The sequence below is a fragment of the Dermacentor albipictus genome, chromosome 6, assembly GCF_038994185.2.
Source record: "Dermacentor albipictus isolate Rhodes 1998 colony chromosome 6, USDA_Dalb.pri_finalv2, whole genome shotgun sequence".
Taxonomy (NCBI): Eukaryota; Metazoa; Arthropoda; class Arachnida; order Ixodida; family Ixodidae; genus Dermacentor; species Dermacentor albipictus.
Window position 1 is genome coordinate 60,198,306 of NC_091826.1, and position 25,392 is coordinate 60,223,697.

The 25,392-nt window shown below is 49.0% G+C and overlaps 1 protein-coding gene across 1 annotated transcript; it reads left to right on the plus strand.

Moving 5' to 3' along the window:
- The first annotated feature begins 1,598 nt into the window (after window positions 1–1,598).
- LOC139061104 (neprilysin-2-like) lies at window positions 1,599–22,098 on the plus strand. The gene is made up of 3 exons (XM_070540646.1): window positions 1,599–2,251; window positions 8,154–8,483; window positions 20,181–22,098. Exons 1-3 carry the CDS (start codon window positions 1,670–1,672, stop codon window positions 21,882–21,884), a joined length of 2,616 nt encoding a protein of 871 aa, XP_070396747.1. The 5' UTR covers window positions 1,599–1,669; the 3' UTR covers window positions 21,885–22,098.
- Window positions 22,099–25,392: the final 3,294 nt, after the last annotated feature.

Genomic DNA, 25,392 nt, shown 5'->3' on the forward strand with positions numbered 1-25,392 from the left:
CGCCGCACGCCTGAGCCGACGCCGACGACACCGGCTTTTCTGCGACACGAGCTCCTTAACGCTGTCGCGTTAAAATAAAGGCTAGTATGCTTCGCATCCTGGGCTTAACCTTAGCTAAGCCACAGCCAGTTTTTTTAGCTATCTTTGCACGAGATTTAGCGACTTTCTTGTTTTTTTGGCGACAATGTTTTCTATTTAGCCATCAGCCACTTTTCTTAGCGACTTTAATGAACAAGTGCCAAAATTTTCGCGTCTTCGAAGCTATAAAAATTGTTTCAAGAATGGCCTTCTTGAATGCACTTTGTTATTCAAATGCTACTTGTAAGTTGCTACTACTTGCTACTTGTACGCTACACAGGCTCAATTACCATGATAAAACGGCGGTTTCCTACACATTGGTAGTCTTTCCATTGTGATTGTGCTTCACATAACAGTGGTTCTGTGTACACAGGGAACACTGTGTTCTGTGTACACAGAACAGTGGTTCACATTGTACCCAGAAACGTTGTTGTTGTTGTGTTTTTCAGTCTTAAAAAAACGATTTAATTAGCTTAAACGCTGTGGATTCTCCAGTTTCAACAAACGCATTCGATTGACGGACGTTCGGAAGCGTTGCAGCAAATTGAATTGCCATAACGATTTGGAATACATTTTGTGGTCCGATTTAAAACACAGCAGGTTAATAAGACAGGTCGACTGTATAAAAAGGCCTACCACTCACAAACCTGACATCCGCCGCTCAGGTTTTTGTGGGTGGTGGCGCTGGCTCCCATGGTTAGTTCTACTATAGTAAAACGTAAATGCCCAAGAAAGTGGGTGGGGAAACGGGGCCGCGATAGCTCGATTGGTTAGAGCATCGCACGCGTAATGCGAAGACGTGGGATCGTTCCCCACCTGCCGCAAGTTGTTTTTTCATCCACTTTCAGTACCATTAATTAATCATTTCTTTAATTCAATTAGTAAATATAGCTAATTTTCCCTATGTTATCTTTGTTGCCTTTGTTTGCTGACTTCTCTTGACACGACAAAGAGGAGACACAGAATTTCGAACAAAGGTACGAACACATTTGTTGTCTTGATCGGTGGTCATCGCGCAGAGAGGTGCGCACACACAGTTATTTTTATACATCCGCGTTCCTTAGTGTTATACACTCGTTATAAACATTCGTGTATTCATTTCGCGATATATTGAGGCAAAGCATTTGAGACGGAAATCAGCGTAGCGACTGCCAGTGGACCACTGTCATCAGTGCTTTCGCAGAGGGAGGGGCTGCATGGGAACGCTGGCATGATGAGCGGCAACGGAGTCAGCTGTGGAAGACGACGACGAACGCGCGAGCAGGGGCACGAGCCATTGCTGATGATGATAGTGTTTTCTCACAAAGATTTGTTGGCGGACACGAAAAATGCCCGGAACCCTAGCCATAAGCAGGTTCGCTGTAAAATAAAAGGAAGGTTCCTTCGGAGACACGTTGTCAGTGGCGACGGCCACGGATACGCTAGGGTTTCTTCCCCTAGGATGCCTCCCGATCCTTAGTGAACCGCTCGTAGTGGGTTGTGCCACTTCACTTCCTGCCAGCCAACCAACCGCCGCTCGAGACTCCGCGTGAAGGAAGCTCGTGTCTCGTAGCGTCCCCCTTCTAACGTTCTGTCGCGCACCCAAGCCGAAATGCGAGCTTCTTCGGACAGCAGCCTCTCGGACGAAGGTCCTTCGCGTTCGACGCGCGCTGCAGCGCAGGTTAGTGGCCGGCGCCCAAGGGGACGCGCGCCCTTTGACGAGCCTGCCTCGCGGAGCTCGCGTAGCGCTTCGCCTCCGACGGCGCCGCCGAAGAGACTCCGCTTCCTCGGTGCGCACACCGCGACGAAAGGTGGTCGAAACAGATTGTCCCCGCAGGAAGTCGCGTCGCAGGAGGAAGAACCGACGCGCAGCAGGCGACGCCCTCCGGACCAGCCGGAGCCTCGGAGCAGGCGCACCTTTGCGAACACCGTCGGTTTCCACGGTCAGCGATCGCTACTGCGCCGGAACGGCGCCTCGCTCGAGAGCGCCAGGTGGCTGGACCTGCCGTCATCCGACATCGGGGGACGATTCCGGGACAGACGCACCTCCCCGTGCGGTACGGGACGGCAACCCCAGCGCGTGAGGCGTCACTCGCCGTCGGGCCGGGAATGCCGGCGGGACTGCGGGCACGTCCGGAACCGCGAATTCCACCGCTTGCCGCCTAGACTAGCGTCGCAGTCCAGCCGCAGACGCGTAAGTTTTCCACGGCACGCGAAATAGATGAGCACTAAAACGGTTAAGACTGACAAAGTCTTCTTTTAAAGCTCTAATTTATTTAATTTGGCCATATGAGGGTGATGAACTAGGCCAAACTTCCTTTCTTTTTAATTTCCTGTAGAAATTTCGGCGCCGGTACACGTCAGTGTGATGTCAGAGATATCAGAGTATTATCTCTTATTTCAGTCGTTGCGGTGGCAGTGTATCAGTTACCAAAAGCCCCAGTTCGGTCTTATAATAGGCGCCTCCAGGCTATAATCTAGTCCACGTATTGCCGAAAAAAATAGCGTCAACTAGGCCCGAGCAGTTAAAGCCTAGGAGCGTAATGGCGAGCTGATGCGGGAGTCTTCACCCGCTTTTAGTTTGTTTCTGGCTTGTCACGCCTACTCTCGCAGGACAGAGTAGCTTTATTGGTATGATATATCTTAGGCGCGTCATCTACCACAGCTCAATTCAATTTTTCTTTTAGTGTCCCTCTAAACTAGTTCAATTCATCATTTGATCTGTTTCGCCGGAAACGGCCTATGCAGTCTACCCTCACTGGCTTCACGCGAGACTTGCTGTAATGGGCACTATACATAATTGTCTGCAAACGTTGCTTTCTTTTTTGGCCACTGTTCTAGAAGCCTCTAAGTAAGACGGAAGAAAAAAAGGCATACAATTTCATCTTTATTTGCATTCTTGTCAGGTTTTTTTTGTTTTCAGATCATCAATACTTGGTGCCGAACCGAAGTCGCGCAATGTTAATGCCCTTTCTTTTAGCTGCATTTCAAGAGCGCTATCAACCTGGCATCACCCGTCAGTTTACTGCTCTTGCGACTGTTTCTACAAGTGTCAGCTAGATTCGCAACCCATCCTGAGGCAGTACGCGGCCTCAGGATGGGTTGCGAATCTAGCTGACGGAGCTTTCATTTGCCCCAGGCATGTATACAGTGGCGTGGGCCATACCATATATGTACGTATAACGAAGGTTAGACGTCAAGGCGTTTCGTCTCAAAGCACATCGCCAACGACGGGAGGTCAAAATAACGCCGATGATGACAAGTGCGCTCTACCGCAGCGCTCTATCGTCGCCTCCTCTGCTGCTGATTTAGCGAAGCTCTCTACACGCCCGCCTAACGTCAGGCAGATGAGATGAGCCTGGAAGTCGACGCCCGCGCGTGCTCTAAAAGTTCAGGCCTTCAATGTTTTACGCCATAATATGCGGCGGAGAAACGTCGCGCTGCAGCCGTTCAACAAGCGTGAGAATGATGGTTAGTGCATGGATTTTTTTTTCTATCTAACAACGCTTTGTAAATAAAGGAATCAGTTAGTTGGACCGCGATATTGGAGTGATGCCTTTTCAGACGTCATTCCTTTTTGCGCTTCGTGAGCCGTCAGAGCGACGCTTGACCCGCGTTGTCGACGGGATTAGTTGACTGCGAACGATGCATGATAAGCGTCACACAGAGTCGAGCGGAAGGCATCGCTACATCATACTGCCCTGTTTGTTTGGCATTATGGTTCCTTAATTGTGCTTGAATTCTCATTTCCTTGAGGCGGGTAATTTATTTACATTGACAGCTGATTCACTGCATTTCATACTTTCCAAGGCATAGAACAATTTTGATGCATTTCTATATGCCCTTAGTTATATTTAGATTATATTTGGGCAGTAACACTCCCGCTTGGAAATTATAGTTTGACATAGTAAGCAATTTAGCTTGTTTTTTTTTTCTTTGGATATAGTGTTCCAAAGACAATGAAAACGCAAAACGCGGAAAACAAACGAGCGTGTAATATAGCCGTAAACTGGATTTCCGCAGTGACAGACGCTCTCTCGAGAATCCGCCTTTTGCATGAACGGAAAAACCTTTAATTTAAATTATGGGGTATAACGTGCCAAAACCGCGATCTGAATATGAGGCACGCCGTAGTGATGTACTGCCGCATAATTTGGACCACCTGGGGTTCTTTAATGTGCACCTGAATCTAAGTACACGGGGTTTTTTCTTCGCATTTTTGCATGAACGGAGTGCACTTGCGCCCTAGACCTATAGCGGCGAGCGCCGGAAAATTTTTGTACGGCGGCTCGCGGAGCGAACGACACGCGTGTATGGAGTATCGTGGGTAGCGGAAAAACGTATATATATGTAGTCGACGTGGACGGGAACTCAAACTGTCAAACTAAATGCCGCAGACGTATAGTGTACTTGCGCTAGTTCGGGGCAAGTGCTGGTGACCCACAACGGTATTCAATTAAGGTGCGGTCACATTTAGACGACAGCCGCCTCACTTTGCCGGCGACAGCAGCCTCCGTCGTAACACAATGCACCGACGTCAAGTCTGCAAACGGTTCGGAACAGCCGTGCTTAGCGGCTCGAGTGGAGCTGTATATGGAGATCGATACATGACATCTCCGTCGCATTGCAAAGACACGACGCCACGCCGACGAGGCTGATATGTTGCGGCTGAGTGCTACACGATCTGTTCGCTCTTTATGTTTCATCACCCGCTCTCAAATCGGCATTTCGCGTGTCCAACAGAACTGTCAATTTCATTGCCGATTTGTGGAGCAATAATTACCTTCGTGAGCGCCTAATTCAGCCGCGGAACTCCGGCGCCAGAGAGCCAGAAGCAGTCTACTGCGACCCGCCGCGGTAGCCGTAGTGGCTCTGACGTAGCGCTGCTCAGCTCGAGGTCGCGCGTTCGACTCCGATCGACCCCGGCGGCCGCATGCTGAACGGGGACGGAATGCAAAAAAAAAATTGGAGGACGCTTAAGCTTCGCCTTCAAGAGTGGGACGCGACAGCGTTCCCGTCGACCCGCCAAGGGGTATAAGACAATGCGCTACGGCACAGCGATCACTTACGATGCGCCCGCATCGGACTTAGCGCCCACCTATCACGCGGTGAGCGTCGAGCAACGCAGCGTTCGGCGCGGCAACGAAACGTGCGCCTGAGCGAACGGAACGAACCAAAGAACTCGGTGTCTCGGAGGGGAAACGATCTACGCCAGCCAAACGTCGCGATCGGCACGGGCAGAGAGATAGATAGTAATCTAAAGAAAGGACCGGGAGCACGGCGAAGCGTCGTCAGGGGAGAGGGAGTCCCGCGACGCGCCTGGCAGCGGTCCCAATGCGCGCGCGGTGCGCCTCCTGTCGGGGCAGCGCCGTACATTGAGAGGAGGGGGTCTTCTGTGTTTGCCGCAAGATGGCTCTGCGTGTGCGGAAAGCGCAGAAGAAATGCAGCGGAAACGCACTTCGCAACTCGTGTAATTGTGACTTCTGTACGTTACATGTTCATAATTACCGATATACACCGCAGTATAACTTTCCACGGCTCGTTTCGAAGGCAACACCGCATTCACTAGAGGCGCGTTTGCACCGCTTGGAAGCATCGAACTCGTGGCTGAGTGGTAGCGTCTCCGTCTCACACTCCGGAGACCCTGGTTCGATTCCCACCGGGCCAATCTTGGAAGTTGCTTTTTATTTATGAAGCGCCTGCCGTGATTTATCGCTCACGGTCAACGCCGCCGACGCCGACACCCGACGCCGACGACACCGGCTTTTCTGCGACACGAGCTCCTTAACGCTATCGCGTTAAAAATGCTCGTGTACAGCATTGGGTGCACGTTAAATAACACCAGACTGTCAAACTTAAATCCGGAGCCCGTTGTACTACGGTGTGCCTCATCATGAGGACGTGGTTTTGGGCCGTAAAACTGCAGAATTTTGTACTCTAGCTGTTACGGACCAGATGGTTCATAGTGAACAAGTCACGTACTCCACAAAATACAAGAAGGACGGAAGGCAGGATATAACCAGAACGCGGTGTGTTCTGCGCTCTATCCCACCTTTATCTGTCTCTGTCCTTTCAGGATAGCTTACATGATCAGAGAGGCGGATTTGTTTACATAGGCGAGTAGGGCCACTGATCGGCGTCCGCTTCAAGTACAGTGGAAACCGCGCAGCGCTGACATCAAATAATGGCGAAACGTTGCAGGACACACAAGTTTGCGTAGATTAGCAACACCGCATCGTTCGCGCCGGTATATATGAGGGTCCAGCTCCTTCACTATATCAGTCTTATAGCATAGCGCATAAATCAACTGGTTCTCAGTACATACTCTGCGTCATGAATGCGGTTTACGTCTTCGTACTATAGTGTTGTACGAACACTATGTCCTCACTGTCGTTCATTTATGGAGCTTGTGGTTTTCTCTCGAAAGTACAGATGCCAGTAAAGACTGACACGGCGCGCTCTGGAAGCTGAGTATAAGGTGGTCGTTTTCTCTGCTGCATCGAAGGGGCAATACCTTTATTATTGGCTTTTCGGCATAAGAGGCAAACAGTGCATGAAAAAACTAAATATTGTGTCAGCATATCAATACGTACAAACCGACCCCGGTATGTATTTACATGAAATTCATTTAAGAAGCGCCGGTGAGTGCGAGGGGAAGCTAGCTTATGCAGAAATGGGATGTTGGCACCGCGCCGTGTCGTTGATTTCCGATTCTTTTGTGCGCGCCATGCCAATTTGGGGAGAGTGCTTGTTTTCAAGTCAATATGGTCTACAGGCTAATCAGCTATAAGAACAGCTTTCCACCATCCTATACTTGCTCAACCTTCAGTTCATGAACGGAATCGACACCAGCTCGAAGTTTATGCGGGTGGCCGGCTAGTGCTCGAGTTCGTGCATTTCAACTTTGAAAGCGCGCTTCAATTCTAATTGAGCCCGACAAGGCATGCATGCAAGCCCAGACATGGCGCCAATCGCATTTCGATGCGATGTTCTCGGCGGTCGATCGCACGGCTACTCGTTTTGCCACCGCAGCCGGCCCAAAAGCCTGCGACGACTCGCGGTTGTCAGTCGCGCCAGTGTTGTCGTCGGTGTGCCCTGCCCAGGAGGCGCCCATTGACGCAAAACGAAATTCCCGAAACGGCTGACAAACACATAAACATTTCATCTCGCACTTCATGCAACGTGCTTCCCGCGTCGCTAATTCTCGACGCCGTAGATTTTGTTTCTTACGGCGTTCGCTAAGGTGTCGCCACAGCGCGGTGCTAAAGACGGTATAGGCGAAGTTTAGGCAAATCCATGGGTACAGCCCATCATTCCTATGTTTTCTTGACTGCCACACCTTCGGCGCGCGGGGACATCAAATAGATAAAACTTTATGCTGACATCCCCCATGCCTTGGACTTCATCTAAGCGGCGAATTGAACGCGTCATGAACTCTCGCTTGAACCCTGCTTCAGTTAAGCGTCCCTTGAGAGGGGACTGGTGAAGGCCGCAAGATCACTCACGTTGCAGCAGTTCTGCCGTACCCGTGTGTTCACAAGCTTGCCACAAGTTTAAATGCTCAATGGGAAAGCTACACATATAGTACATATTTACATGTTAACTTTTAATCCAGACGTTATTAATAATCGTTGCACGAATACGATCACGGTGCTTACTCTGATACTAGTTGACGACTGTCCCTTGTCCTCTCGAAGAGTTGCACCACCGCCGCGGCGATACATGTATAGGCCCCCAGAGAGTAGTCATGCCGCTCCCGCCAGATCTTCCTGGAAACAAAGTGGTGATAGGTCGGGAAAACGCTATATAATATGTCTCCTAATAGCAGGAGGACCTGAAACCTACGAGTTGTTACGTCAAGCTAATTGAACAACGCGACCAAAAGAAGTATTTTTGAAGCATGCATAGCAACGCCGTAAACGATGTACGAGGCGGCACTCATCTGTAGCGTCAGCTTTTGCGCCTATGAGCTTACAAATAGCCTCGTTGCGAACTATGCGAGGCATTTTTTCTGGTGCATTTGCTCTGGCTTTTTTTTTGTTATTTGTTAGTGCGGCAGTATTGTCTTCATTTCAATCCTCTTCGATGACGAGCAGGTGTCCTCCCCGAGCATCCGTTCGTGGGTGCCGACGGTGATCCGCGTCGAGAAGTGCTCCGTGTCCAAGCTGACGCTGTACTCGGCCGTGTTCCTGTGCCTGGTCGTGATCGCAGCCTTCGTGCTGGTGCTGGCGCGCAAGGTGCCCGCATACGCTGCTCGCAAGGAGCACGTCTGCTCGACGGGAGGCTGCCTCGAGCACGCGCGCCGTCTGCTGAGCACGCTGAACGCGTCTGTCGATCCGTGCCAGGACTTCCACGCGTACGTGTGCGGCGGGGACGACCCTGCTTCCAGCCCCAACGATGCGCTGGAGCGCTTCTACGGATCCAAGGTCAGAGCTCAGGCGACGACCCTCTACAACCTGCCTTCGGCGCCGCGGTATATACGTTGCACTCAAAGGGGTCACGGTATATCACACCCCATCCTTTTCCCTCACCGTGTTGTTCCATACGTAAAGTAGCCACTGGGACAAGTACCAGCGAATTTCACGGTCTCGACACTCCTGGGGGATTTTTTTCTTCTTTTTTTGTTTTACTTATTCGTGCAGGTCTTGATAGTCCGAAAGCCATCGCGCATTCGCAGCTGCTGACAAAGTATATAGTTCAACTGCGACCCCACTGTTCGCGTCGTCTGCTGTTTGTTTGTTGTGGAGCCCAAGTTTGTTTACCTACAGCCGCACTGAGGAGGCGACCACTACGTTCTTTTCTTCTTTTTGTTTAAGCTCAATCGCGAACAATGCTTCGCTAAAAGTAAACAACGAGTTAACGCAGCGATACCACATATGCAGTCGCCTGTTTAGACCGACCGAACTCGGCAACGGTGACTGCTGACACCAGCCGACACAGTGGGCGCTGTGTGCGCTCCTAACGTAAACGTGCGCTGTCCCAACTATCATGCACGAAGATATAAAAATATGCAAAAGCCACGTAACTCGAGAAACCAAGGTAATGTTGTTTGCCATCGCTCGGAGATAGAAATGTTTTTTTTTGCATTCCGCTTAATTACATAATTAGTCTTAATTAATTTGTCAACTTCTCAAATGTTATAATTAGATTAAAAGTGTCAAGGAGAAAATGGTAGAGGAACATTAAAAACTCCCGCTACCGCTTTTTGTTGCTCAATATGTGCTACATAAAACATCTTTCAGAAATAGAAAGAATTACCCCACGAATACACGCAAAGTGCCTCGATGGGCCAGTCGCGCGGCAATTCTGCGTGTATTCGGGGCCTTCTTTCACGCTCGGAAAAAGAGCTTTATGTAGCACGTATTGAGCAACAGAAAGCCCTGTCGAGAGTTTTTCATGATGCTCCAGAATGTTCTCATTGACACTTTTCATCTAATTATAATATTTGATAAGTTCAAAAATAGGACTAATGTAATTAGGCGAAATGTAAAAAAATAAACTGGGTTATCTCCAAGCCACGGCAAACATCACCTTGGTTCTGTCCAGCTACGTGGCATTTACATATTTTTAAATCTCGGTGCATGATAGTTGGGACACCCCGTATAGTTTCAATTCCAACCGACATGGCTGGCATCTGCTAAATAAAGTAAGACCTTGATGTTTTAGAGCGCAGCTCTTATGGCACGTTCACACTGAGGAATCCGCCGTTTAAAGCGAATGGAATTCTCCTGCCGCCGCAAATCGCGTCGCTTCGTTCCTGCGGCGAGCGTGGGCCTTGACGTCGGCGTAACCGAGCGAACAAGCACAGCGAAAGATAAAAGGGAGTTTTAGTGTTGGGGACGCAAGCGGCTTGCGTACGCAAGACCTAGGGGCGACGTTACTGCGCATGCGCAGACCGCTACGTCTACTTGCATCCTTGGGTTATTGGAGCGGCCGAAAACATCGCTGCCCCTAAGAGGTCACGTTACCCACGTGACTCTTGCGGTGTAGGAGAACTTACAAGTAGCTAGCGGGTAGATAATCTAATAAATCTTTCGCCAAGTGTCGACAGACGTTGTTTTTATGTGTATTAGAGAGGTTTAGCCTGTCTGGTATTCGGATAAACGCAGTTGGGGTGTTGGGGCGGAGCCATAAACGGGAGCGTCCTGCTTGGTACATCCACCTGGCGGCGCAAAGCTCAAATCGACAAAAGCAGCTAATATTGCTGTAACCAAGTCTATTCTACTTCGCTGCTGGTGTAAATTATCGGCACTGGCTTAATTGTGTTGCTGCCAAAAATTTATACCCGCAGCAAAATAAAATACATTTGGTTACTGCAATATTAGCTGTTTTTGTCTGTTTGAGCTTTGCGCCACCAGGTGGCAGCACCATGCAGGCCGCTCTAGTTCATGGCTCCGCCCCAACGCCCCAGCCTGCGTTTACCCGATTACCGGACGCTGTAAACCTCTCTATTAACTGCTTCTAATAAAAAGAGTTTAATGTACTTTACTTCATATGTTTCATTTCATATTTTATAACATGATAACGCAGCAACGATCAGACGTTGGTGGTGCTGCAAGCGCATGAGACCTCATTGCGGTTTGCGTTTGGGGCCGCTAACCTATAACACGTTTCTGCTTGCGTACGCAAACGCAAACGCACCCAAGCGCTTGGGGCCCCAACGCCTTGCGTCCTCAATACTAAAACTCTCTAAACTCTCTAAAAGCGAACGCGGAGCGCAGCGGGGAGATGAAAGATGCCCAGAGGAGAGCGGAGGAGGGTATAGAGAAAAGGGTGAGGAGGGAAACAGAGTACCAGCACGACCAGGCATGCGGCCAGCGCGGAAACGACACGCTGGCGTGGGCTTCGGACCCAGTGCGCATGCGCCACTTCGCCTGCGGCGCCGCCGCCGCTAGCGAATTCCTTCCGCACCAGCCACGCGTTCCCGGGTTCACACTTTCTTTCTGGACAATGAGCGACGCAATTGGTGGAAATCCTCCACCTGCAGCTGCTGCTAAACGAGCTGCCCAGACAGAGGCTCAGCGCCGCCGCCGAGAGCACCTTGTCCTTCAGAATCAAGTTCTTTCTCATAATGTATCGCGAATTCAAAACAACTGCTGCCCTCGGAATTCGCACTAGCCTGTATTGTAATCGTCGGTGAGTTTTTTTTAACTGCTTAATATTATCGCCGAAATTATATATTCTCGTACCGTGTGTGGGCGTGTAGTGTCCCCTTCGGAGAGATCTGTAAAGATATGCACGTTTGCGGCAGCCCGGCATGAGGTGCAGACTCTTCTTTTGTTTTTAAATGTACAAGCATTTCTATGCTCACCCAACGAGTAAACCCGTCCGTCCGTCACATAAGCCGATCGCTTTCAAGATAGGGCCCGAAGCTGCGAGCAAGTCCACCTTGGTGCTGCCTCTCGCTTCAACGAGAACTAAGCAGCCAGAACACAGCGGACACCACGCTGACAGCACACGACGCACTGTGCTCCCCTCGCAAATCGCTTACAAGATATGGCCCGCGCAGCCGCGCCACACTCAGCCACCGCCGGAGTACCATTGACCACGATTGACAACAGACAGTTTTAGTTTAGCGTTTGCAACCGAACGGAAAACCATTACGTGCGTAAAGAAATAGCGTCGTCCTCACTACGCATGCTCGGAATGTTATTGTGTGTCTGCGGTTTACGCGCGCTGTGATAACGTACGTTATTTTGCGAGTTTAACGTTCGTAATATTTACGGACGCCTATAGAAATAGCGTTGTCGAACATGGCGGCATCCATGGCTCCCGCTTCAGCGTTAATTCTCGTGATGGCTGCGCTCCCGCTCGGTTTGATCGCCAGTAACTATTGCAATGAGCTTTCGCTTTCTCTAAACTCACCTGAAAGGTTAGTTATGAGCGCACAGCACGTCCATTTTCTGGGATCGCTCGGCGATTCTGGCGCACGTACGCCTAACGAGACGCACCCACATAGCAACCACAGGATGATTGCTAATGGATCGTCTTGGCTTCGATGCGTCTGGCACGAGGCAGCAGATGGCGCCCTGTTTTATAACGTTTTCTTTACGTTTGTGCCTCCGTAAGGTAAACTAAGACTTGAAAGGACACGCACCGTAACGTCCCGCAAAGGTGCTTACGTTTAACGTACTTACGTAAGGCGACAAACGCTATTCTAAACCTGTCTAATGTCTCGACGCGGATGGGTAAGGCGCTCAAGAACGACAACGGCTTAATGATCGGAACGTCATCAGCGCGCCTTGCGCCGTCGCCTGCAATAATTTGCTTGCGTCATCAATTCCCCTTGCACCGCCGTCCGCCGTAGATCGTGTCACCGCAGCGCTGTCGTTTATACTGATCTGATCAAGTTTCACTACATTGATGATGACACCGGGCCACGTGGAGATGAGCAAGTGGCACGATGCGTACGCAAACTTAGACAACGCCCAGGGAAATTTCTGCGTGAATTTTGTTTCGAGTGCCCATAAAATAGGTATATAACAGCTGGGTCTTGTTTACTGCGAAGTGTTCGGTCAATGACCAATTTCCCCGGCCCTGGTCCGGGCACCACGGGAGAGTGGTCCGACAACGATTGCTACAGATTGTGTTAGTCGGCGTTGTCGGCAAGTTTGGAGATAAAAGCGGGCGTGGCGGCCCCCCGTGCCGGACGAGATACCCGGATGATGCCGTCACTCTACAAGCAAATGTAAAAACGCTGCTTAGATACGACTGGACTGGGTGCACCCAAGCGATGAAAGGATTGGAGTTAACTCGGTACAACTTCGCTGGGTATTTAGCTCAGCTCACAGTTTGTGCGCTCAGACATTGCACATGAACCAATCTGTGTAATGTTATGCTGAACTGCGTTTTACATCGAATCTGTTAGTATCACTAGAAGCGCTCGAAAACAATATGTTCTGTATTTGTTTCGTTTGAATAACTCTTTCTATCACCTGTGACAGACACCATCGTTCCGCTTTTTTTAGGTATATTCACTTAAACATTCACTTATGTGCGCAACAAGTCGCATTGCCGACCTAGGTAATAGAAAAGATTATTGTTTTAATTATTTACTCTAGCGCGAGTGTTGCAATTGCGTAATTAAAGCCGGGCCTTGTGGAAGTCACGTTTGTTTAGCATAAATCGTAAGACTAGCACCGCTTTCAAGATATCCGGTGTTAAAGTGTGCTAGAAAATACGAGAGCGTTCCAGCTGGCAGCTTCCCAAAAGTGTGCGTCAAGGACTTCCAGTTAATTAAATTCCGGTTAATTAACTGTTGTTGTTGTTGTTGTTGTTTCAATCCCAATCGCAGATACTAACCACACAACACGGCCGGCCCCAATGCATAGCTGTGGGCCCGAACTTTAATTATTTAGATCCCAAAATTAGCCTCCGCCAGATAATTCGAAATTAACCAGTCAGAACGCACGCGCCTGACCCCCATGGTGACCCCAATAGCGACCCCTTTAGCGGCCGCACCTCTGTCGGCGGAGCTTATGGGACAGCGAATGCATTCAACGCACGCAATCTCCCGTCGAAAGAGCCTACTTCAAGCCTGCCCTAGAAAGATTTTCCAGCAACAACCATAGCTCACAATGTCTCATAACGGTATTTACCCGATTCTATCGCGCGCATGTTGTTGTTGCTTTGAAGAAAATTGGGCCGAAAATTACCTACTCAGTGTAATCGACTACGACACCAAAATGACCTTCGTGGCGTTTGTATGCTTTACCGCTTACGCAGTTATACTGCTACGAAGATGACGTTCAAAAATTGTGCGGCGAAGCTGACTTGAAAAAAAAAAATCTGGTCGCCATTGTGCAGCGCTTATTATCCTTGCCCATATCTTCGTCCTAAAAATTCGGGGGCACGTTAGATTCCTATTTTGTTTAAGAGCCTAATGTCATTTCTGCGTTAGTTTTCTGGTTTGGACGCATAGAAAGTGGGTGCGCCTTTGATTCGGGAGTGTGTTAGAATAGGACAAATACTGCCAAATGAACCAGCCTTGCGTTCTGGCTTTTTTTCTTCATGTGGTTTAATTCGACCAGAGGGATAATTTTATCAATTTTCTCGGTCCCATCAGGGTCGAATTAACGAAAGTCGGCTGTGTGTAAGAGTAAATTCAATGCACTCTGTTAGTATATTTTGGGGACGGAGATGTCGAAGTTGACGCTTATTATGTTTCTTTAGCAGACATCACTTCACTACTGGTCGGCTTAAATTTCACAATTACAACTTATGCCCTAAAGTGAATAATTAAAATGTTCATTTGCGATTTTTTTTCATTTAGCTACGTGGACGTTGTGATATGTCCGGCTAATAGCGCTTGCCTTAACCACCTGAACAGGCCGAAATGCGCCATATGTTCTATGCTATATGAAAAATTTGTTCGAACTAAAGAACAATGGAAATGATACTCGCTTTCGTGGTGTCCTAAGAGATCTAGATCATTGTGCAAGTTAATATATAGAGGGAATAGGGGAAGCGCAATGGGTAATGTGCGGGCAAATGTTGAAGTGTCAATTAAGGTCCAAAATAAACTACCAAAATTTTCGCTTTTTCTTAAACGCAAACAAGCTCTCCCCGTCGTCATGGACGAGAAAAATCTGCCAGCAATTTAATATTTAAAGCTAATGGGGGCCATCCTATCTGGGTGACGTGCACCGAAAGTTTCTACGGTGCAGCTTAAAGGGACACTAAAGGCAAATATTAAGTCAAGCTAGAGAGATTCATATTATCGTGAACAGAGCCTTAATAATTGAGAAATTGAGGTAAATGCAGGACTTGATTAGACTCCCCCGGGACACTCAAGTGCTTGCCCGATGACAAAAGCACTCCTCAGTTAAATTCTGTCACTAGCACTCAAGCACTCGTTGCAAAAAGCATCATTGTATTGTGTTATAAGAAGAAATAAAATACTACTTGTCTACTTCTATTTTATAATAAAAAGAACTAATTGAAATTACCCTTGACAAACGACGCGGATGGTCGAAAGACTTCGTTTTCGCTCGACTCTGCGCAACCCACGCTTTCACGTTTCGTCAGTTTGGTTATCGCGCAGTGCTGCGCTGGTTTTGCTGGCTCGCGAAACTCGCACAAAATGCAAGTAGCAGATAATTCAACTTCCATGTGATGTCGCGGGATGCCCGAGCGGTCGACGCCACTAGACCAAAAAGCAGCTGCAGCGGCGAATCAACCGCTCCGTTAGCTCCGTCTTACCGCCGCCTGTCGGACGCCGTTTGACTCACTGACGGCAGCAAAGGGCGGTGATGGCGCTTGCAACGTCACCATTCCCCGGCTGGGTGGCGGGAGATTTGAATTTCGAAAAAGGTATTCGGACCCTTCAGATGCAATTTACTCGTAAAAGTAAGTCTTTTCTTGGCGCGAAACAAGCCTTGTAAGGTTTCCACAATTGTGTTTAAACAGTCCACCTCGACTTAGTGTTTGCCTTTATTGTCCCTTTAAGCAATGAACTGAACGCGCTACAGAGTGACGGTTTCGAGAAAATAAGGGGCGTTTTATTGGTGACGTGCGGATAAATATTCGATATTCTACTCGATTCGATTTGTTACTCGCACTATTCGATTCATATTCGATTGCATCTCAAAAAAAGTTACTTCTCGCACAGCCAGCTAAAGCCGAGAGGTGTCAGTTAATTACGAGTTCCTCTGAAAAAAAAAGTATTGGGCAAGTACGGCCGTCATCGCAGATGTTTCCCTGTGTCCAGCTGGGAGATGTATACATCACACCAAGCTCACACTCTGTGAAAAAGAGGTACATGTCAAGGGTAGTCACACGCACAATGAGTAGTAACAAACTTGAAGTGCACAAACGTCGGCCCTCCCAAACTGCTCGCATGAACTTTAAAAGCATACGCGTGTTCGTCCAGTTCAGCGAAGGCTGTACGCATATCTGAGCCGATGTGCTCGCGCATCTGCTACCGGTGGATCTGAAGTAAAGAGTAAGCAATTCGTGACTAAGAAAGCTTCTTTTACAATGCAGTTCTGGCCTTGGAATTTGAAATCGCCCCCTCTTCACTTCTTACTGTGCGCACGCAATCATCATCATCATCATCAGCCTGTTTTATGTCCACACGCAGGACGAAGACTTATCACGGCCATGTCCAATTGCCCCTGTCCTGCGCCAACATATACTAACTATAGGGCCCGCGAATTTCCTAATCCATCGCTCCTTCGAGCCTTCTGCCGTCCTCGACTGTGTTTCCCTTCTCTTGATAGCCATTCTGTAACCCTAATGGCCCGACATTAAGCGGGAAAAAAATTAAGATGTGGGGTTTTACATGCCAAAACCACTTCCTGATTATGAGGCACGCCGTAGTGGTGGACTCCGCAAATTTGTACCACCTGGGGTTCCTTAACGTGCACCTAAATCTAAGTGCACGGGTGTTTTCGTATTTCGACCCCCTTTGAAATCTGGCCGCCGTGGCCGGGATTCTATACCGCGACCTCGTGCTTAGTAGCGCAACACCGTAGCCACTAAGCAACCACGGCGGCTGATAAGCGGGAAGCAGCGACACTGCGTGGTGCCAACATCGGTACGTCACTGTTCACGAAGGCTGCCAGTGGTACTTGCCGGCGCGACCCCTAAATGAAATTCCACTGCGTAGATGGGCGGCTGTGTAGGTGTTGTTATGCTTAAACTTCTTTTTAATTCCTGAGGTGGAACATTTACTCCTTACATTAAAGGAGAAACAAGTGATTGTGCCTTCGGAGAGCAGCGTAAGGAGCCGCGCCTCTCTCTGGCATCCACGTTTTTGCGCGAAAAGTCACGCTTTATAAAGCGATTGTGCGCGCAAAGTTTCCTCAGAACAATTTATAGGATGCGCAAACCTTAAGTATGCGATAAAGTTAACGAAAAGCGAGGACCAGCTATACCGAAATCTAGCAACAACCTGTATCGATCACATACGATTTTCCAGGTTGCCGTTGTTAGATAGGGGCCCAGCAACTTATATACCGACTCATCTGAGATTGAAACGTCGCAGGTCACATGCGCGAATATGCATGTTTTGCAATGTTAGGACATTATTTATATCAGCGCTGCTCTATCACCACTATATTCCTAGCAAATGACTGCGGTGGCCATTGTAGTCGATGTAAATAAGTGCATCGCGCTGCGGTAAATTGGTAATCAGACTCGGGAAGCTGCGCTCTAATATGCGAAGCGTCTGGAAAATAAGTAAAATGATTTGCACGTGCAGAAATAAGCTACCACAAATTCACCAGCCGCGGTTGCTTAGTGGCCATGGCGTTGGCCTGCTAAGCACGAGGTCGCGGGATCGAATCCTGGCCACGGCGGCCGCATTTCGATGAGGGCGAAAACACCCGTGTACTTAGATTTAGGGGCACGTTAGAGAACCCCAGGTGGTCAAAATTTCCGCAGTCCCCCACTACGGTGTGCCTCATGATCAGATCGTGGTTTTCGCACGTAAAACCCCACAATATTTTTACCACAAATATTAGGACAGCCGCATCGGCAGATATAAATCAGTGGGTTGGCAGCCAGTCGGGGCTAGCCCAAGAGCGTGCTTCTAAGAACAAAAAAGTCGCAGTTTGGCACGAAAGGCGAAGCATCCATTGTGATAGTAAATTAGCAGACAGCCATACGAAGTAAGAATAGTGCTGTTATTGGCCGTATTAATCTAAACATTCGCTTGCTAACTAAATTAACAGGCATGGTGTCAGCGCGCACTGCAAACATGTACGCTTGAACTCCTGCCAAAACGCTGGCTTCAAGAAGCGCGGCAGCAGCAGGGAGCGAAGTGACCTTCGTCCTGCCTATCGCTCTGACCCAAACTTAGCGCCGAGAGCACAGCACGCACAAATTTACGAGTCGTCGACGCACCTAGACTCTGTCTCCAACTCAGATCGCTCTCAAGATACGGCCACGCGACCACACGCAGCGCCACATACGCAGTTGCAGCCGGAGTAGAACGCCGTCCCTCTCCCTCCGGTGCCTCGCAACGTTAGGGCACATTCACACCGGCGACTTGAGGAGGTCGCGCTACCAAGTTGGTCGCTTTGCGACCAGTCGCAAATGGTCGCAAACGGTCGCCTTTCTCGAAAAGCGACCATTTTGGGCGAGTCGCTCTCTGCGCGATTTTTCAGTCGCGCGATCGTGGTCGCAAAACTGATATACCAATCAGCGGCGCACCGGAAGTGATCTTTCGTGTGTCTACATCCGGCCTCCTCCGGCGTCTCATTCAAATTCCGCTTAGATTCCGAGAGTTCTCGCTGAGAACGATAATCTCCGGGATTGCGACTTGCGGGTCGCGCTCAGCCGGGCTTTCCGGTGTGAACATCAGTCGCCTTCGGTCGCTTTTTGACTGCGAGTCGCAAATGGTCGCGCGACCTCCTCAAGTCGCCGGTGTGAATGTGCCCTTAGGTCTGGCCCGGACGCGCGGCGAAGAATGCACGCTTCCTTTCCGCCTTCCTCTGCTTCGCGCGGGCGAGATTTAGCCGCGACGGTCGGCTCCTCTCGCACGCTTTCACTCACACATACAGCGTAGGGGCCGCGGCGATGGTGCTACCACCCTTGGACTTTATACGGAACATCACGGCGACGGCGACTGCAGAAATGCGCATGGAGTGTCCATACAATTGCTACCGCAAAAGTAAGTTGCCCTGGAAAAGCCAATAATTATTATTCGTGATTCAAGAAACACGCAACCGGCGCACGCTCAACATTGGCGCACGCACACAAATCGCCGGGCGAAGCCCCTCAGCACCCTTCCAAAACGTTTCCAGTGGCATGCGGTCAAGGCCAGTACAGGAAGATGAAAAATGCGAGGTACAGCGCGTTCAGCATTAATGTTTTCTTTTTCTACTCCTTCTCTTCTTTTTCTACTTTTCTATTATCAGATATCGTATTAGTACTTATACTTTTCGTTGCAATGCAAAAATCTGATATGTAAATTAACCCCGTCGTGTCACCTTTAAATAGCCACCAAAGCAGTGTCTCCTGCTGGCAGAATGTCGGGCGGATTTGTGTACTCGTCCGGATCAAGACTTATTAGATGAGCGAGCCAAGAAAATACGGCCAAGTCCTCGATACCGTTGACAGCCGCGACTTGCTTACGCGCCCGCTGCGGACCGGCAGTAATTGCTTCGATAGAATTTCCAACCAGTTCCGGTAATTGACGCCAGAAATAGGTGTTGCTGGTTCTACCCCCACGGCACGCATCACCACAACGACCAAATTCAGCTTGACGTTGCCGTTCACTTTTCATCAGTATATAGTGCGTCCATTTCTTTCTTTCTTTAGCTGCAAAAAAATTTTTTATAAGTTCCTGTGGCAGATAGGACAATCCTAACTCTTGAGCTCAATTACTGGTTAAGGCGGCCAATATTTCTACGAGAAATCAAAATGCTCTATTAAAAAATTTGCATAATTCAACTAAATAACTATTCAATTAGTTACATTACGGCACATATTTCACTTTACGAATTGTAGCTAGAGAGTTTGCGAGCCATATCGACTTAAAAGAGATTCTAAAAAAGCTTCTAAAACTACCACCCGGTGCTCCGCAGCCGTAATGCTCAAAACTTCTTACGCGCGTCATGTGCCTCGGCGCGCGCAAGAATCAGAGCCGATGATCAGATGATGGAGCTCGAATGATGACGATGCCGCGACCACGCCGGCAACGCGAACATGAGCATATATAGCCAGCAGCTCAAGCTGATAGTCACTGCCAGCCCCACTGGCATAGGAGGCTAGACAGACAGACAGACACACTGAAAACGTCCGAAGATCGCACAGAATGCTTCGCATTGAAAGCCACGTGGCATAGTAGATGTACTGAAGTGCAGGCTAGCAGATACACCACAATGGCTCGGCGGCCATGCTGCTGCGGAGCACCAAGTCGCGAGGTCACACACCGACAATGGCACGCTGGTTCCTGATGGAGAATTCAAGAAGACCCGTCTATACTAAGATTTCAGTGCACGTTGTGTTATATAGCCACAGAAGGTCAGTTCTCCATTAGTATACGTCTCCCATAAGCCGGTCTCTGATAACATAAAATCTTGCAGCAGTCATTTCCAGCGCGCTATTTCCATGCCGTAGTCTCATACCTCCACATTCTGTACACTCACTAATGCCGATAACTACGCCTGACGCAGGTGTTACACGTGCTGCTCCGGCCAGGACTTGAGGGGAACTACACTGCAACGACCACCTTGAAGGCACTCATGGCCCTCGAAAAATTTGCCGACAGGTCGGCCGCCAGCGAAGCCATCGAAGACTTTGCAGAGTTCATGGCAGACCGCGGGATCTCCTGGCCGGCACCGGCCCTCCGAGCAAACACCGTGGGACTGCTTGAGTTCTTCGACGTTCTGCTAGACCTCTCCATAAATTGGAGAGTCGCCTTATGGTTTGACGTGAGCGCCGCCTACTCGGACATCGACGGCTCCTTTGTCGTCAGCTTCAGTGAGGTGGGCGCGCTGGCGTGGCACAGAATGCGGCAGCTGTCTACACTGGATGACGACGCATACGCGGCCTTCGTCCGCAAAATGTCATCGCTGTTGACAAATGGCTCGCTCATGCTGGATGACGAAGAGATCGAGGAGCTGCGTCGCGACGAAACTGCCATTCGCAACACCGTCCTGTCCCTCGACGCATCTGAGCAGCATGACATGGTCGTGCCACTCCACATGGTCGGCGACGTGACGAGAGCGATTTCGTCCGCAGAATGGATGACACTGCTGACGAAGCACCTTAGCACTGACTTCAACATTACCTCACACACGGAAGTCCTGCTGTCGAACGAAGCGTACCTCGCCCGAATACTCACGTTGTTGAATACCATCACGGCAGGCAGAGCGCTTAACGTGACGGGCTGGATGTTCGCTTACGTCTACGCGTGGACCGCGACGCCAGCCTTAGACGATTTCCCTAACATGGGTACCGAGGGAATGAGGACATACTCGCTCTGCTTCTTGACCGTGCGGGAGTGGCTCGGTCTCGCTCACTTGGCCGCCTCGTTCACGCGCGAGTTTCCCGCGCCCGAGCGCCACAAGATCTCCGACGTCCTGAATTGGACGTCTTTCGGGCTCGCGGACGCCATCGCGAACTCTCGCAGCGTGTCGAATTCCACAAAGAGCACGGCTGCAGCCAAGATTCAGACGACAACCGGACGACACTTCTGGCCTCCGGAATCTTTCTTCCACTTGGACACGCTCGACGTCATGTACGAGAGCTTTCCGGCGCAACAGAACAACTTTTTTGCGATATGGATGAAGTCGAGGAAGGCACTGAGGAGGTCTCTCACCAACCGTTACTATGGCAGCCTCATGACCGCACGTTACCGTTGGCTTCTGAGCGACGTCCTCTACGTTTATGGCCTCAACTGGATGCGCATCAGTTTGTGGGCTGTCTACCCGCCGTCGTACTTGAAGGATGGCTCGCGCACTATGGCGTACAGCGGACTGGGGTTCCAACTGGCCAGAGCGTTGGTGAGAACCCTGGACGAGCACGGGAGACGCCTCAATTACAGGGGGCGCGAGAGCGACTGGTGGGACAAGGTGCAGAACTGCACGTGGGACCTGGCTGAGACGGAGCGCAAAAAGCGGGAAATAGCAGACTTGTTTGCGCTCGAGCTGGCACTGGACGCGCTCAGAAAGAGCTCCTGGAGGGACCGCCTGCCGCAGAAGATCCGCGGACTAGAGATGCTCTCGGAGACGCAGACGTTCTTCGTGAGCTACTGCAGCCACTTCTGCGATGACCCGGATGGAAAGAGGCTGTGTAGCCTGGCAGCGAACGTCAGCGATTTTGCAGATGTCTTCTCTTGCCAGAAACATGAAAGGGATATCTGTTTGTTCGTCTGAATGCGCCAAGACGATTTGTCAAAACCTTGACATGCGATGGGGCAGATTCAAGTGTGTGCGGGCTTTTTCTTTTAAATTATTTGATTCTGCTGCCTGGACATTTATTCGCGTTCTTTTTTTTACGTGTTTACGGCTGAAGGAGTTGCACGAGCTACAAACGCTTATTTCGCTTTCTGTATGTCGTTTGTCTTGCAAAGCTTGTATACTCAAGGTCTTTGTATCTGTTCCCCGTCGCAGTATTGTGTAGTGTATGCGTGTTTCGCGCATACACTGTATATGTATATAGTTTCGTTTTCACTGTGATGTGCGCAGTCTACATCCAGTCAGTGCACATAACCCTAAATAAAAAGAATATATATATTTATAAGCGCAAGCGATTATTTCAATACCCTATTTTTGTTAATTTTACTGTAAGAGAAAGTTTACTAGAGAAGAAAACGAAGGCCAAATTTTAATTTTTGTTTCTATTTTCGCATAAACTCAGCAACACTAGGCCACTGTGACATAACAGATGTCAAAATATATTCTCGTGATGAGTTTGGCCGTTGTGGTGCAGGAAACATTTTCGGTGTCTATTTTTTGCGAGTGAATTGTTTTGTTTTACTATTTCAACTTCATGAAGTGGTCGAATAGTTCCTTCTTATGTCTGCTTGGCGCAGCCTTTGAAGCCGCTGGGACTTTGGCTAGCTTGATATCCTAATTGAATGTGCATGTATGTATGTATGTATGTATGTATGTATGTATGTATGTATGTATGTATGTATGTATGTATGTATGTATGTATGTATGTATGTATGTATGTATGTATGTATGTATGTATGTATGTATGTATGTATGTATGTATGTATGTATGTATGTATGTATGTATGTATGTATGTATGTATGTATGTATGTATGTATGTATGTATGTATGTATGTATGTATGTATGTATGTATGTATGTATGTATGTATGTATGTATGTATGTATGTATGTATGTATGTATGTATGTATGTATGTATCCAGAGAAAAGACGGGGAATGCGGGAGATGGCAATTCAAGACGATGAGCAAAACGTGAACAAGGTGAATGCAGGAGCCAACGTTTCGACAAGTGGACATTTCTTCAAGGCGACATATGCTTTCCTCGCCACAGTATATATAGGTGGGGTTCTTCTCAAGGGGAGGGGGTGTGAGGCGGGAGGGCGCGAAAATTAGGGAAAGTGTGTTAGGGTGTCGAATTAGTAAAGGAAAGCTGTATACAAGGTCAAAACCAGGACCCCCCCTCCCCTCACCCCAGTCTGTCAACACACGCGCGTTAGCCGGCGTGTCAAGGGCGTCTGACACGCCGGCTGACAAAAAAAAGAAGGGAAGAAAAAGGAAAATGGGGGGGGGGATACGCCAAGAAATCAAACTAAGTGTTGTTGCATATAGCTTGAGGTTTAGCATAGCGAATAGATTCTAAAGCTCCCTTTGAAACGTTTATGCCTATTGGTTGCAATGTCTTGAACTTATGGATAAGGTATGATTCTCTGTATTTTCTTTCTCGTTCAGAACGGAAATTTGACTAAGATATAGAGTTTAAGTTCATCAAAGTTATGACCTGGTTGGTTGAAATGCGCGGCGACGGCTTTGGGAAGCTTTTTAGCTGTGTCCGCGCGATATCCGTTTAATCTGACGTTCATTGATTGTCCTGTTTCACCGATATATTGTTTCTTACAGAAGGAACATTCAAGCATATAAATCACAACCCAAAAGGTCTCAGAATTAAGGTTAGATGCGCCCTTGGTTCTTTATCCTCCAGGCTATTATTAAAGTGAAATGCTGTCCTAGAAAATGCTTCGCTCTCTCTTATCGACATTCTCGAAGAACACTGCAAAGAACAACTTAGGATAAACTCTGATCAACTCGACAGCATAAACTTAACTGAAACGGAAAGAAGAGAACTTAATCAATTCGTCCGAACTAAGGAGGAAAAATTACTAGATAAATACCACAATGAGAATTATGGGGTTTTACGGGCCGAAACCACTTTCTGATTATGAGGCACGCCGTACTGGAGGACTCCGGAAATTTCGACTACCTGCACCTAACGTGCACCTAAATCTAAGCACACGGGTGTTTTCGCATTTCGCCTCCATCGAAATGCGGCCGCCGTGACCGGGATTCGATCCCGCGACCTCGTGCTCAGCAGCCTAACACCATAGCCACTGAGCAACCACGGCGGGTATAAATACCAGCGAAAAGATATTAGAACTGCAGATCCACCCAAAGAAACTAATGTAACCCCTGCAGCACGTAGCTCCACCGACAGTCCTACAGGCGAGCATCCAGAGCACTGCAGCAATGTAGTAGACATATCCCGGAGTCTAAGCCCCGAAGAAGTTCATCTCCTGAAACGTGGTCTAACGTTTTGTCCGACGAACAACGCAGTAAACGAATACGAACTCCACAAAGATATAACAGAGTTTTCACGACGCATGCGCATCAAGGAATTCTTTTTCGGTACACCAGATGTACGAAAAGAAGATAGAGGCTCTCTTAGACCACCTAGCACGTGGACACCGGAAAACGAACAGTGCCCAGACCTCGATTTCAGGGGCGTAGCGAGAGGGGGGGGGGGTGCTTATGGGGATTCAGCCTCCCTCCCCCCCCCCCCCGAACTTGTTTCGTGCTGTCTATGCACCGCCGACCAAAGTAAGCCCCGGCGCCGGAAATCTTTCTGGATTTTGTCTAGAACGTATTTTTCATGCTCGAAAAGCCATTTCACCGCAAAAATTGCGAACTCGGGGTAGATTTCGCGGCAACGCCCATGCACCGGGAGTCACATAACGCAAGCAGCCCCATCCGAGCGCAAAGTTTCAAGGACGTTTTGATGCCGAAAGGGCTCGCCGGGGCATCTCGCGGAGGCCGCGGAATCTACACTCTATGATGGAATCTGCGGAGCGCGTGGAGGTCAATTCCGAAACTTTATGGATGTAAAGTTCTCATAAACTTTTGGTGTGGAAGGTGCATTGACATTTCCAAACATGTGCTTTAGATTTCAAATTACGGAACTTTGTAAGTTTAATGTTCCCATAAATATTTGACGCCAAAGGTTCATTAACTTTTCTAAAGTGGTACATCGGGCCATACAAAGAGACAAGCCAAATCAACGCACTATCAGTCAAGTTGACAAAGCCCGCCGCGAGGCCCGATGAGACGAAGCTTTGTGGTGGTTCTTTCGTGCCGTCATTTCACATAATAAATATTAACATTTTTTTTTCACCTGCGCCAAAGCATCCAGTGAAGACACTAAAGCCAGCCAAGGTAACTACGTTCCTATTTATTTTTTCTACTTTGACTTTTAATCACCAGGACAGATTCAGCCTCTTCAATTTTTTTTGTTCTCGGTCCCCTACCCGCGGGCTGCCAGAGCCAGCCAGAGCGCATGCGTTTTTCTCGTGTTGCGCCGACCACCGTGCGGCGCACTTCGGTGCGCCTTCGGTTTTCTCTGGCCGCGTGCATTCTCGCCTGGCAGAATTTTGGACG